Source organism: Necator americanus, chromosome III (assembly GCF_031761385.1).
Source record: "Necator americanus strain Aroian chromosome III, whole genome shotgun sequence".
NCBI lineage: Eukaryota > Metazoa > Nematoda > Chromadorea > Rhabditida > Ancylostomatidae > Necator > Necator americanus.
Genome location: NC_087373.1, coordinates 26,020,964 through 26,035,934, shown reverse-complemented (window position 1 = coordinate 26,035,934; position 14,971 = coordinate 26,020,964). Strand labels below are relative to the sequence as shown.

Here is a 14,971-nt window from a genome sequence, read left to right as displayed (position 1 = left end):
ATGTTTCTGCTGAGCCAGGATTCACTCATGACATCCTTGTATCTTGCACGTCGGTCCGGCCAAAAGCTTGCAATCAAGTTACTGGGAGGTGCAAGGGAGGCGGTTGAGACTCGCCTCCGAACAGTTATATAGTCAAATAAGTTCCACATGTCCACTCCAGGAGAACGCAAATTTCTCCCAAAAACTCATGGGGCTAGAGGCTTGCAACCTGCCTATGGGTTTTAAAATTTTACGCATGTCGCAGTAATAGAAAAGTCTCCTGATTCTGGAGGAAATCCTGACATGGTAGCGTCAGGAAAGACGGGGTTGCAGGAGTCATATAGGCTACCGAAACGGAAAAGGACTAGGATGACGAACTGTACTTATAACGCACGTACGCTTGCATTGGAAGCGGCCATCGAAGATCTGATGATGCAAACCAAGAAGATTAAGTACGACGTCATCGGAGTGACCGAGACGAGACGACGTCACCCTCTCAACGCCGTATATGAAACTGGAGAAGAACTGTTTTTAGGAACATGCGACAGTAGAGGTGTTGGTGGAGTTGGCGTCCTCGTCAACACGAATGTGGCAAACAAAATCGATTCTTTCGAACAACTTACGACCCGAATCGGACGTCTGTGGATGAGGAGATGTGGTCCAACCCCAGCTTTCTTGGTCGCTTACGCTCCAACATTAAGCTACGAAGAAGAAATCGAAGCTTTCTATATGGACCTGGAGAAGTTCTACCCAGAAGATCATACCTTCTACAAGGTCATAATTGGCGATTTCAACGCCAAAGTTGGTCCAAGAAGAGCGCCGGAGGAACTTCACATCGGGACCCACGGCCTACAATGGAATGACAGGCTCTCCGAGTTCATCATGACTACTAAGACCATCCATGGGAACTCGCAATTCGAGAAGCCCTCCTCTCTACGCTGGACGTGAGAGTCACCCGGTGGATGGTACCGTGATGAAATAGACCACATCGTCGTCAATAAAAGGTTCTGCTGACGGACGTCGCTGTTGTGCCAAAGTTCTATACGGAATCGGACTATCGCCTCCTCCAAGGAAGATTTTCCTTCACAAGGAGAGAAGAAAAAGCCGCCAAGTTCAGAGAGCGAAATCCCAGAACTATCATTAATCTCAGATCTCTTCGCTACGCGAGCCGGCTTTTGGGAAGATTCCACAATGGACAACATCGACGAGGAATATGACCGGCTCGTTGAACATCTTCACGACTGCGCGAAGAAAGCTGAGAGTTTTAACCAAGAGACGCCTGTCTCTTGGAACTATTGAGCTGATACGCCAGCGTGGAGCAGCACGAGCAGCAGGGAACCAAGAACTCACGTCCGAGCTCGCAAGGCTTTGCAGAGAGGCGATAAAGGAAAACCTCAAAGAGAGAAGAGCAGAAGTGCTGGCTGAAGCTGCAGAGGCGGGAAAAAGCATCCGCTATGCCTGTCGAGACTTCGCCAGTCGCAAGACGAGGATGACTGCTCTCCGGAACCCGAAGGGAACAACCATTGCATCGAGAAGGGGAATGGAGAAAATCATCTACGACTTCTACTCTGATCTCTTCGACAGCCATGTCCACTTGCTTCGTTACCATCTGAGGGAAGACGGACAAGTCATTCCAGAGGTTCTCCCGTCCGAAATACGACATGCTATCAATTCGGTAAGAAATCACCGGTCACCGTACGCCACCGGCCCCCCAGAATAAGAATAAGATCAGAACACCTGAAGAACTTTCCGCCAGTACTCATCAACACCCTTTCGAGGCTCTTCACACGTTACCTGTCGGAATGCAAGGTTCCTAAACAGTGGAAGACCAGCAAGACCGTGTTGCTGTATAAAAAGGGAGATCCACATGACATCGGCAACTATCGCCCAGTCTGCTTACTGTTCGTCATCTACAAGCACTTTACAAGAGTGATCCCTAATAGGATTGAAAAAGTCTTGAACGAAGGACAGGCATGCGAGCAAGCAGGGTTTCGAAAAGGATTCAGCACATACACACTGTTTCGAAACTCATCGAGGTATCACGAGAGTACAAGATGCCGCTCTGTCTCACCTTCACCTACTTGAAGAAGGCCTTCGACTCAATTGAGACGGAAGCGGTCGTGGAAGCCTTGGACCACCAAGGCGTCCTTACTCAGTACGAAAAAGTACGTCGAGAGCTGTACAGTAACTTCACGACCAGAATTTCGCCATTCTACAAGAATATCATCATTGACGTGAATAGCGGTCCGACAGGGTGATACAATCTCACCCAAAATATTCACAGCCACCCTCGAGAACGCAATGCGAAAGCGTAGTCTCCCATCCTGTATACGAATACTCCACCTGAAATCTGCACCACCTCAGATTCGTGGGGTGATGCCTTTAAGATCACGATTTTGGCGCGCGAACCGAGTATTAGGGCGAACAAGGCACTGGAGGCTTTTTAAATCCACTCCAAGGGCCTAAAGATGAATCACAAAGAGGAATGCCTCTAGATAACGCGGGAACTCGCGTTATCCAGAAGCATTCCTCTCTGTGATTAAGCAGAGGCATTCTCTTTGTGATTCACTATTTGAGGTTAATATTTAACTGTGCTGGTCACGTCACAACAGGTATCTAGCAGTGGCAGGACAGTCATCTGATCGTAAGATACGATGTTCTCTTCTACTAGTAACTATGAGGGCCCAAAAGTAGACGTAGGACTTTCTTTGTTGGGCGAATAAGGCGTTTGATCGGATTAATCACGTTCGATTTCACCCTCTCAGGCTCTGAAAAAGGCGATATTGCCGAAACGTTAGCCACGAATAAAGGATACCTCGTGTCCAGCTCAATTAACGAAAACAATTATTGAAATATCAACATGGGTTGACATTGACACCGAGGGCCGTCAGTCAGAAGGCGCTGCAAATAGTCATCAATTCGTGGCGACGCCGCGTCGCCGCAAACTTTGCAAACAGCCTAACGCATCATGGTGGTTGAATAAATCCGGAGACGAATATGTTGGAATAAGCGGAAAACACATATTTTGGTTTTTTTAAACCGTACATGATATCACCAAAATCATCGATTTTTGCTCTTATCGTCATGTTGGACCTATCATTAGAAATATGAAAGGAGCTCGAGAAGTAAGATAACATAAAATAAGACAAACTTCAAACATGAACATAAGGAGTGGGTTCTCAGGATGGAAAGACCTCTAGTGATACGCACTTGCTTCTAGAACAAGAAAAACGTGTACAACTTTGGGGTATATATTCGGACCCGCTCACATTCTTTTCTAAACCGGCAAAGTTGATTACATGGCCGAGCTATTCTAGATGCGTCAGAAACACTACTCATTGAAAAAAAAAACATACCTGACTATTGACATATTCATCAAACGGATCCATAAACTCCAATTTTACTCTGCCAAAGTAGGGCTCGCACTCACTTCAGGAAGGCTAAATAAGTAATATTTATTCCTATGTAGTGATGAAAGCGCAGATGGCTGCGAAAAGAAAAGCTTGCGCACACATTATAGCGATCACAGTCGAGGCGGAATGCTTCCAGCCAAGCTGACGCGACGCGCCCGCGACGAAAGTCCCAGAAGTGTTTGAGGCTGAGTGGACAACGCTTTCTTGCCTATACGATTTTGTACTAGACAGAAAAGGACCCATTTCTTACCATTTCGCAGTAGAGACTCCAGAATGGCAGCTCCCCCCGCCACAAACACTGCTGCCTACTAGCCACAAACTCCGAAGACGCGCAATAGTATGGCTGAGACCCGGCGCCATGGATCGATGAACACCTCAGAAAAGGAGGAGTGGCTTTACTACGGATACGTCGCGTTAGTTCGGTTGAACGAGCTCGATGACGACTGTCAAATCTCTCCACCGTTTAACTGCGAATGGAGTCAGAGATGCACGACGAACACATACGTGGCACTACCAACACCTGACATGTTTTTGTATGGTCGAGTCAAAAGCAACCGGAGCAATTGCGTTAGCGGCCGCACTCGAGCTCGCGCTTTAGAGGAAACGATCGCGATCCAGGCGGGACCACCGCAGGCTCCATCGCACCGCTTCGAGCGCAGCTGCTTGGACAACCACCACAGACTTCAGATCATTTTGAATCGACTATATCACGTGGAAGACTTTCCACAGCGACTGTGACTGATCGACTTTCTAGTTTAATGCACCAATGAAGTCGAAACTCGTCGAATGAAGAAAGTTCAACAAAGACATGATGCTACACTCTACGGCGAGCGATGGTCCCACCTCGACCCAAACCCAAAAGTTTTGAGGAGAAAGTATCGGAGAATATATCTTAGATGCGAAAACATCCAACATATGTTGAAGATGGTTGGAATGTAAGGGTAAAACTTGTTTCTGCAAAAGGGAGATGGAGAAGGGCACTCCAAGACTGCTCCAATCGAACTCCCAATCAGAGCACAAAAATCGTTCTTGACCGTCAAATGCGCGTTGTGGAGAAGTTACCTCCCTAGTCATTTTCGGTTCTCGCGTAGTTGGGTAAAAGCGGCTGAAAGATAGCGTAACTACGTACGCGATAGCGCTGGAGTGCTGCGGTGGAGCTGGTGGCTACACAGATGTGGGAGGTGCTCGCAGAGTTCTAGCAGCGCAGGTAACATATAGTCGGGTCAAACCGACATGAATCGAGTGTAGTTGCGGTGCATTTGCGAACGCGCTCGAAACGCCGCGGTGGAGACTGCAGCACTTGGAACCTGGTTGGGACCACCCCAAACTGCAGCGATGGACGGTGCCAGCAAGGGTTTCCACGCTTCTAGCCGCTACGCTCCACCGAAGCGCCTTGTGAGAAGCTAGGTGCGCAAGTGCACCGCAACTACACTTGTGATCCATGTCGTTTTGACCTGACTATAGATGTGGTTGAATGGAAGCTCAGAGCAGATATCGTGAGAGATAATCGTGAGTCGTAATTTGTGATTTTTCTCGACGCCGCGGTTCTTTAAAGGCATCACTCCACGAATCTGCGGTGGTGTGGATTTCCGATGGCTGAAGACTATACCGGGTCGTAGATTGCAGACACGAGTGGGATAACGCTTATTTCTCACTGATTACGTAAAAAAACGTCCGGATGATGCGGCGCGTGCGCAAGGGTAGCGCGCTCCAATAGAACTTTGAGCGTTCCGGAACGCTGTTTTCTACGAATTGTTCCACTGGAGCGCTCCACCCTTTCTACAATCTATGACCCCGTATAGTCTTTAACCGTCGGAAGTCCGTACCACCCCAGATTCGTGGAGTTATGCTTTTAATTGCGTTCTGGTTTGCTCTTGACGGTTATACCAGATACTCTCACCTGTGTTTCTTGAAAGCAGCATACCTTGAAATTGGCCATGTCAGAAGCTCTCCAGAAAAGGATGTAGCTGGGGATGTTCATCACGATAAGCTCCCTTATTATCCTGAAAAGCGATGTAGAGCTGCGTTGTTGGTCGCGTCGCGAATGCGACCGTAGGGATACGCGCTGTGTGTGCTAGCGAGCGGTAGAGACAGCGCCAACAGCCAACTTTTATGTACTAACCATGAAGGAAATCGATTTCTCATACGTGTGTGCTCCAAGAGTTCCCATCGAGAGAGCCTCGACGGTCGAACGGCGAAAATAGAATTGAAGGCGAGGTTTCATTCTTAAAGACCTTTAGTTTAATCCGCTGCACAAAAAAATTGTTGTATATTCTTCCAGTGACTAACATACTGCTCTTTTCATGATGATGCAACCTATGTACTCATTAGAAGACGAAAGATTGAGATGTGAAAATAACTTTTTTCCTTTAAAGGCATCACCCCACGAATCTGAGGTGGTGCAGATTTCAGGTGGAGTATTCGTATACGGGATGGGAGACTACGGAGAGGGAGGTGATTCCGTCCATTTCTTGCTAATTGCCGTAAAAAACGGCCCGGAAGAAACGGCTTCATTCGTTTTGGCGCACCATTTTGTACAAGAGGTTCGATTGGAGCGCGCCAGTCTTGTGCGGCGCCGCATCTTCCGGACCGTTTTTTACGGCAATTAGCAAGAAATGGACGGAATCACCTCCCTCTCCGTAGTCTCCCATCTCGTATACGAATACTCCACCTGAAATCTGCACCACCTCAGATTCGTGGGATGATGCCTTTAAGTCATCTTTTTTCTCATAACGTATTGCTTCATCACTTAGCATTCTTTTCGTATATCAGTTCAGCACGCAGCAGAATTCTAGACATCACTGCAAATTGTCCCAGCAAAGTGGAAATTAATGAGTAGTAGATAGTTTTTGGTCAGTTCATCCCCTTACCTTGGTTATGTGGACAATCATGAGACTCTTCTATTGGTGGAATGATGGAAAAAAGTTTTTGGATTTAGTGTTTTAATTTTTTGTTCTTTCCTTCTGTGCGTGAATCTCCCCTAATGTTTATGGACAGTTTACCATCGGTTAAAATTAGAGAAATTATTTGTATATTAGATTTATAAAACATAAAAGAAAAGCTTCTGTAAGTTAATCAGTCCTCTTGAGTGATTTGTTCTGAACCACAGTCGGAGTCGTCAATGTGTTCGACTTCAGTTCAAAATGGTTTGAAATTTATGAACGACTGTATCGCCTATACAATGAGTTGTAGTGACCAATTGATGTGTAAGGTCAGTTTTTATCGTCTCCGAGCTCGGAAAGGTGGAGGGCTTGGTTGGTGTTTTCGAACCGTCAGCAGCGCAGTAGCGGCCATCCTCTTGCCGATTGCGTAGCGTCCATCTCCTAACCTCATTAGTACGATCTGTTGTTATGGTTATGGTTATAGCAGTGAGAATAGCAGATTCTGATGCAGCTTGAACGAGTGAGCTGTGAAAAATCTTTGTGACTAGGAACGAGGGACGATCGCAATGCGAACAGGTTTCTTTGTGTGTAGTATACGTTACTGGGACCGTGTCATATAGAACTTTTTGACTAGTCTTCAACTTTTATCTTTCATTTCATTTAGACTTGAAGTTTTCTCCTAAGCTGTTCACGCCTTTCCTCAACAGTGACTTCTACGACATCAGTTTGTGGCCTCATTAAAATGCCGTATACGTCTCGATTCATGCATTAGGGGCTCGTATCATCGCTGGAGCAGGTGATTCAGCCCGTGTCCATCTTCACATACCTTGAGGCTGGAGTGGGAGGGTATTGATTATGTAAGCGAAAAGTCAGAGTGCACCGAAATAGTGTGCTATCGTCGGGGAGGCTTACGTCGTTGTTTGCTCACGAATGATTCAGCGGACACAGTCGTCGTCCCGCCGGCGTCGTACCCTACCAGCTAGCATGGCAATTCCGAATCAACTTCTCATCTGTTCTGCTATCAAAGTATTGATTGTTGTGAGTATATCCCTCCATTTTGTTGAAATATTATATATTTACCCCCGTTGGGGCAATGTGGTCAAAATACGTTTTTCTGGCGGTCATGAAGATGTCGACAAAACAACACCTCAACTCACCCTCAACGAACTCGCAATGAGGATCCTCGTAGTTCTGACCAAATGATTCTCATTACACCTCTTTCATAGCTGTATAGCACAAAACAGTGCTTACGAGGATAAAGACGTGTACGGCAAGCAACGTGCACAGTTCACATTTCATTTAATTGTATTAGTCCATTTAGTATCATATTTATGATGTAAAATTTGAAATTAATTGAAGTTAGCACAAATTTATGCCTGAGGTCTGAAACAGTTTCATATACTACATATAATATCATGGTGGAGAGGACTTTGTCATTTTTCTCTTTGCATTTATTTGGTTTTTTCCCATCGAAATGCTGCATGGTACGCTAAGAAGAAAAATCCTGAGAGTTCGAGAAGTTTCCTGTCGGATACGACAAAGATATAAGCAGTTAAAGCCTACAGTATTCTTGCTGGTCAAAACAATTCGGCATATCATGCTTAGAGGACACCTCTGCGCACCACTTTAGTTTATGAACAGTACTTTAGTCTGTTTTTCCTGCCTCTAATATAGTAGGGTCAAAACGACATGAAGCACGTACGCGGCTTCTTCCGAGGCGCTTTCGTGGAGCGTAGTGGCTAAGAGCGTGGTGAAATCCTTGCTGGTACCACCAACGCTATAAATTGCGACGATCCCAACTTGGTTCCAAATGCTGCCTCCACGGCGCCGTTTCGAGCACGTACGCAAATGCACCGCAACTACACTTGTGTTTCATGTCGTATTGACCCGACTATATGTTCTCGCGTATGTGGATTGCACTATTTCCTAGAATGTCTTATTTCTTTTTATGTTTTCTTTTATTCTCCCTTGATACCTGAAGTTCCCTTGATGTTTTCTTTGTTTGGAACTGATTAAAGAAGCGTTTGGTGCAAAAAATTCTTCAATGAGTCCAACATAATAGAGTGTTTTTATGAGCATTTGCATACAGATTTATTTTCGATATGTAATTCAAAAGGATAAATTTGGCAGCTATTCACAATGACTACATATTTATATGGCTATGCGTCAGAACTTCTGTACTCTTTAAAAGTGCAAATGTATTCCTATCAAAGACGTTCTTTGTTTCCGTGGGAAATCGTTGGGAAACAAAATCCGAGGTTTTGTTTCCCAACGATTTCCCATGGAAACAAAGAACGATTCCTTTCAAAATGTCCTGCTAGCATTCTAATTCTTTCCTCCGAATTCTGTTATTTCATCAAACCCGCCTCCAGCCGACGAGCGCCAGAAAACTTGACTTGTATTCGCTCGAAGCATCACCTTAATATTGACAGAATTCGTACCATGCCGCAACTGGAAGCGTTCGTAAACAGAGGTTACGCGTCCGGTCACTGTTTACCTAAGCGGCACGGCTATTTGTCTATGCATACCACATCTTGGGTATTACATACATACAATGATAGCAACAAAATGAGAAGATCAGTTCTATCTCGCCACTTTCACAATGAAAATTTGTTTTGAAGCACTTTTACTGCTGCACTTCTATCCATTTGTCATTTTGACGCAACACCGCTAATTATGTTGTAAAGATATGGGAAAAAGAACAAATTAGTTTCGGCTCATAAAATTTCTGTTGGACCCAATATATTTTGCTCTCTTCTTCTCCAAACACGTTGCTTGTTATGTAGAAATGTTGGAAAGTGAATATTTGTTGGGTGATTGTGATGTTTGGGCTTGTTCCGAGTGTTTGAGAAGGCTCAGTGTATTCAGTCTTTGTCCATTTCCTCATTTCAGTGATCAAATTGATCTTGAACACTTCTATGTAGATGGCAAGAGCGATTTTCCTTTCATTATTCACCACATCAGGTTATCTAAAAGACACCTAAAAGAGCCACGCATCGATCTGATGAAAGCATTCATTTCTTCAACAGTTGGAAATCATTTAAGGGAACACTTGAGTATAGTGTTGTGACCGGTTTCAAATCAAGGGTGACTGAGTTCGAATTCTTGAATTCGAACTCAGTCACCCTTGATTTGAACCCTTGATTTGAGTTCGAATTCCCCAAATTCTGGAATATCTTGTTCTTTTAAAAGTGTGGCCTTCACTAGAGATAAGTTAAGCACATTCGTTTCAACAAGCACCATTTGTAGAGGATATCACAGAGGGCATTTCGTGCAGTTTCACTGAGGACCACAACATGTTCCTCAAAATTAGGACCCACATTATCCTTCCACTGATAGCATACTAATAATATTTGTCTACATAACACTCACTTCCAATCAGCACATTTTTCCAGCTGTATGGTTTTTTTTATTCGAAAACAGAAACTGCCAAAAGTAGACCTTTTTCTGCCTCCTTGATTTTTTACAATGTTGTGATATTCTCAGTTTGGAAAAACCTTCAAATATTCCACAATACCATCCTAGGATCTTTATATGACCCGCTTTGCATATAGAACTATGCGTTCATGAAAATTCTTGGTGAACAATATCTCCTCGTAAAAATAATCCGCTTTTAATTTCTCTACAAAGCAAGAACACGCGGATAATAGTTAGGACCGTTTTTTGAACGAGGTGGATCCTCTTTATGCCCTGAGAGTGATTGAAGTATTTGCAACTATCTTCTGTGAGTTGAATTCTCTCCAGCTTTTTGTAGGTAGGGTGGAAATGTAATTGAACGCTGAAGAAATGAAAACGTGTGAAGTGGATTTCATCATTTATTGGAGGACGACAACCTGCACCTCTTTCTATTGCCAAAAATTGATAGCGGAAATTTTGCTCTTACTTGGACATAAAATGGCTTTCATTTTTGGCCCACCAAGATTTTTTTTTATGGACATAAAAAATAAAGTGGACGGCGTTGATCATTCCCTGTGATTATGTGACTACGCGTTCGTGCTTAACTCAAAATCGGTTGAGGTTGATGAACGCTTGTGCAGCTTATAAAATGAGTTAAAGGAGCGAGCGTATGCGTCAAATCATTGCTGTCGTTGCTTCTATTTGACTGGCACTGAGGCGGTCTCGAAATATCACTAGCACAGTCACAACCGAGCCTCTTAGCGACTGCGCACCACCTGTCTACCACATGCAAATTAATTACGGGTATAACGAGTTCCCTCGTTTGGAACACAGAGGCCAGTGGTGTTTATGAGCTCCTGATTCCCGTAAACGTCGTGTTTTTGTTGCCATTCCTAAAAACTACGTTCTGAATCCTGCCTACTAGTTGACAAATGTGACATCGGAAGTTCTACTTGCAAATGGTTTGCATAACTGCATGTCGACAAGCCCGAAATAGCGAACAAGAGTCAAGGCATGTCTATGAGTATCGGCCGCATCGATTTGGTTGAGGTGTAGATAAAGAAGGTTGTTATTCGGTAAGGTGTACTGCACAACTACCGTCCACTCGTCCCACTTAGTTTGGTATAGCATTCCCCTGAGAACAAATATTAAGCTTCAGTTATTATAATGATAGTAGCCCTCCTGATGTGCTGAAAAAGTAACATTCAGTGTTTTATGATTAATAATACTTAATATTGAAGTTCTGAATCCCTGAAGTCCAGATCCTTGGTCTATACCCTCGTAAGTGTTTCTAAAAATAAGAACTTTTTATCAAAGAGATCCCAGAAGTGTCACATAGGAAAAAGTGCAGGGTCATAATTCAGCAGAGGAGAAAAAATATTGGGCATTTCCGAGTTCGTGCACGATGTTTACGCAATCGCACATAAAATTTTGAGATGCTATGCATGTTTTCAGGGTGCAAAAACTTCTGCAGAAAAGTCTCCCAGTTTTGCATTCAGGGCAGGATAATTCGAAATAATTCCCAAACTAAGTACAGTAGCAATGCACTATTTCTCCGTTGCAAAATGAGCGAGGATTTTCCGCATTCTTCAGTTCTAACTTGCAGTTTGATGGCTGTCAAGCCAACAAGAAATTTTGAGGGAATATAACTGCATTTTATCCGATTCCAGCTGCTGACTATCGTCGTGTTGATCCTGCTTGATCCCACGTATGTCACTGCGTACATTTCCGTCAACTACGAGATTGTGCTCATTTACATCGTGTCAGCACTCACGCTACTCTATTGCATTGTTTCTATCATCATGTATTTCCTTCTCGCAAGACGAGGAGAAGAAACACCACTCACCAACTGCTCACTTTCGGTAAGTGATTATTTCAAGTAGTTCTTTATTATAGGGAAGTAGTAAGTAAGTATAAGTATTATATTTATTAGTAGTAAGTAGTTCTTTATTACAAAAACGAGAAAAAAAGAATAAACTGTATACGTCCTGTTACGCCAAGAAGGCGAGTCAATTTGTTTTGTATTGTGGTGTTTTAAAAGAATATCACCATCGAAGCACAATGAAGCTGAACTGAAAAAAAAACCCTTGGTGGACTTCGGTTGGATAGGAACGTCGACCAGTTGAATTTGTGACGATAGAGAGTAAATAAAATTAGAATGATATGAATGCATCACGCTTGGAGCAATCAACTCATGTTACTTTTTTCTGGAAATTTTCTTTTTGGAATTTTTTTTGGAAATTTAGACAAGTTAATTAAATAATGCGTAGCGCGAAGAAAACAAGTAGTTTGACAACAAAATCCAGGACATCATACCTCCGCTTCTTTATTAAATATGAAAATATAGGAAGTGATCTTCTCAACAGCCGGCATTATGGGATGGTTGATCATAATCGGAATCGGTGGCACAATCTCGCAGCGGACAATCATTGAGACTGGCGAGCGATTCGGCTGGATTGGAGTGAGTGACTTAGAGTATTCGATCTCGTGGTGGAAGTTTTCAGCTCTCACTTGGGTGCCAAATTTGGATATTTTCCTGCAGGTGGAATTGGTTTTCAGGTCGTAAGAGCCTCCTCACGATGTGAAATTGACTTGGAAGCAAGGGAAATGTTTTTTTCTTTTCGCTTCCACCGTTTGCTACTGCCATCTATATCTTCCCAAAAAAGTATGCCAAATTGTAATATAAACTAGTATCCAGGAAGTACCTACGCTAATTAAGGGCAGTTTAATACGAAATTTACGTACTTCTGGACCTCCTCAGAGCAAATAGTTGTAGGGATGTGGTTCACGAGTGTGAAAAGGAAAAGGAAATCTTTTCAACCAAATCACCCAATTTCCAGAACACCCTCCCACAAATCAAAGTCACATTCGTTTTCCTCACCTCAACGTTAGATGACAAAAGTTCTTTTACTCGCCTCCTACTACTGAATACTCGTGAACTACATGCACGCAGCTATTTTCTCGTCCAAAGATTTCAACATCAAAGATTTTCCGCTGCACTCTTCCAGTCGTCCTTCTCAGTAGCCAACTAAGTCATCGAAATCATACTGAACAGGGTTAGCTGAAAGGGGTTTCGGAACATTAAAGTTAAAAGGAGTAACTAGTGCTTACTGTTTGAGTTGAGTTCCGTATTCTTTATGTTCATACGAACTTTTTTAAACTCTGCTCAGTTGGATGATTTTGTGCAATGAATGCATTTGCGCTGTTGTATAATTGTACAAAAATTAAGGACACTTTGAAGATGCCATTTAAGCACAAATGAACGTTGTTTTCAAAATTTTAAGCGAAAGTTTTTTTCTCCGAGTATTCGTATACGGCATAGTAGATTATGGAGAGTGGGGTGGAGGGATTCCACCTACTTCTTCCTAATTGCCTAAGAAACGGCTCGGAAGATGCGGCGCGTGCACAAGGCTGGCGCGCTCCAATCGAACTCGTTGTAGAGCCGGAACGCTCGAAGCCGTATCTTCCGGGCCGTTTTTTATGGCAATTAGGAAGAAATCGACGGAATCACCCTTCTCTCCATAATCTACGATCCCGTATACGAATACTCCACCTGAAATCCGTACCACCTTAGATTCGTGGAGTGATGCCTTTAATGATGCTTGCACTGCTCGGATAATACTATTCTCGAAATTGTAGTAGTCATTTTAGGGGAATGGGTTGTCACACTTCTAGTTGTCGGTATTATAAAAAGTGAAACTGACGTCTACTGGCATGCTGGGAAGGATTGATTTGCATGGCCGCACTTACGTAATGAATTAATCGGATGTTCCAGGCACTTGCCGGTATCATTGTCGCTTGTTTCCTTGGTATCGCCGCATTGTTTACAATGAACGTCATCAATGACAAGATACTGGCAACCGGACGTATGAGGAAGTACGAGAAAGGCTATCCGCAATAAATGATTTACTGCTACAATTTCCCCTTTCCGATAGCATCTCTTTTCTCTGATCTTCTTCTTTTGTTTCGTAGTCTTTCCATTCTGACTATCACCGTCTAATGTCACTTGTATTGAAACGAATCGTACCTTGTTTGCTCAGCTTCTGGTATGGAACTGCAAACTGACAAACTGATTCCGACACAGATGGCTATGTACTTAACACTGCATTCATACATTACGAACTTACCATTTATAAATTTTTATCATTCACGCTAAGATGGCGCGTGCAGTGTGATGAAATGTGATTAATTGAAAATTCAGTCAAATAAATATTCTTATGAATATTTTATTTCAAATATAAGTAGAAGAATAACGAGTAAAGAATGAAAATAAATGGAACACATTTGATACTTTTCATAAATTAAAAACAGCCTCGTCGAAGTTCCGCCGCCCCCATACATTTAATCTCTCGTGGCGGCCAGCTTGCGTCGGACAACTCCGAGCAGGTGAGCAACGGAACTCGTTTACTTAGTTTCTGGTTCGGAGTGTATTTGCTATGGTGTTACGTATGTGGCGAAGTGTTAGGATGATGCAAAAGAAGTGCGGAGTTTCTGCTCCATCAGTTTCGACACGATTTTATAGCAACAAAGCAAGACATTTGTATGAAGTATTTTTATGAGGTATTTGTTGGAAAGCTTGGTTTATCTTCTTCACAGAGGTTATATGAAATTTTGTTAAATCGCTTTTTTCAAAATAATTAGGTTTTTATCTTCACATGTCCAGCCACAAAGTCCTCAAATCTGCTTCCACGGGTTCAAAACTGGCCGAACTGGCACTCAAACCATTCAAATCGCTCGAAACTCCGAATACAGTACGTAGTCAGAGAAATGTCAAAGAATCCACAGTACGGCGCGTTCAACTGATCGCTATCGAGTGTTGGCGGCCGTCTACCATGCGCTCCGTCTTCAAGGTTTTCGTTGCCTGCACGAAATTTTGGAATCAGCGTTGTACTGTACATTTGTTGACATCTCCCTGATTCAATACTCTGTTCAAGTCTCGATGTTCGGAGAAGTTTGAACTACTAGGGAGTAGATTTGACTAGAATTGTGATTGGACAACTGAAGTAAAAAATCTAAAGTCAAATTATTTTGGGAAAAAGCGATCTTAATTAAATTTCGATATATATACATGAAAAGGACGTAAAATGAGCTTTCTAACAATGTACGTAGTACTTCGTACAAAAGTCTTATTTCATCGGCACTAAACAGAGTTGAAACTGATGAAAAAAACCTGCATTGTTTGCATCAACCTATTAATTGAAGGAAAAAGATTTTGAATCGATGACAGAAGAAACACGGTTTGTAGCAACACTTCTTTGTACGTAACTCCACATGCAGCATTGTGTAGTCGGGTTGAAACGA

The 14,971-nt window shown here is 43.1% G+C and overlaps 5 protein-coding genes across 5 annotated transcripts; all 5 read left to right on the top strand.

Annotated features, from left to right (window-relative positions):
• Positions 1-282: 282 nt before the first annotated feature.
• RB195_010944 (uncharacterized protein) lies at positions 283-927 on the top strand (the record flags this gene model as incomplete). The annotated part of the gene is made up of 1 exon (XM_064192156.1): positions 283-927. The coding sequence occupies one exon, from the start codon at positions 283-285 to the stop codon at positions 925-927; it is 645 nt and encodes a 214-aa protein (XP_064049739.1).
• A 265-nt stretch (positions 928-1,192) lies between these two features.
• On the top strand, positions 1,193-1,699 carry RB195_010943 (uncharacterized protein; the record flags this gene model as incomplete). Its single annotated transcript, XM_064192155.1, has 1 exon — positions 1,193-1,699. The coding sequence occupies one exon, from the start codon at positions 1,193-1,195 to the stop codon at positions 1,697-1,699; it is 507 nt and encodes a 168-aa protein (XP_064049738.1).
• A 253-nt stretch (positions 1,700-1,952) lies between these two features.
• On the top strand, positions 1,953-2,237 carry RB195_010942 (uncharacterized protein; the record flags this gene model as incomplete). Its single annotated transcript, XM_064192154.1, has 1 exon — positions 1,953-2,237. The coding sequence occupies one exon, from the start codon at positions 1,953-1,955 to the stop codon at positions 2,235-2,237; it is 285 nt and encodes a 94-aa protein (XP_064049737.1).
• Positions 2,238-3,731: 1,494 nt separating this feature from the next.
• Positions 3,732-4,130, top strand: RB195_010941 (uncharacterized protein; the record flags this gene model as incomplete). Its single annotated transcript, XM_064192153.1, has 1 exon — positions 3,732-4,130. The coding sequence occupies one exon, from the start codon at positions 3,732-3,734 to the stop codon at positions 4,128-4,130; it is 399 nt and encodes a 132-aa protein (XP_064049736.1).
• Positions 4,131-7,204: 3,074 nt separating this feature from the next.
• RB195_010940 (uncharacterized protein) lies at positions 7,205-13,571 on the top strand (the record flags this gene model as incomplete). The annotated part of the gene is made up of 4 exons (XM_064192152.1): positions 7,205-7,312; positions 11,341-11,532; positions 12,018-12,131; positions 13,446-13,571. 4 exons carry the CDS (start codon positions 7,205-7,207, stop codon positions 13,569-13,571), a joined length of 540 nt encoding a protein of 179 aa, XP_064049735.1.
• Positions 13,572-14,971: the final 1,400 nt, after the last annotated feature.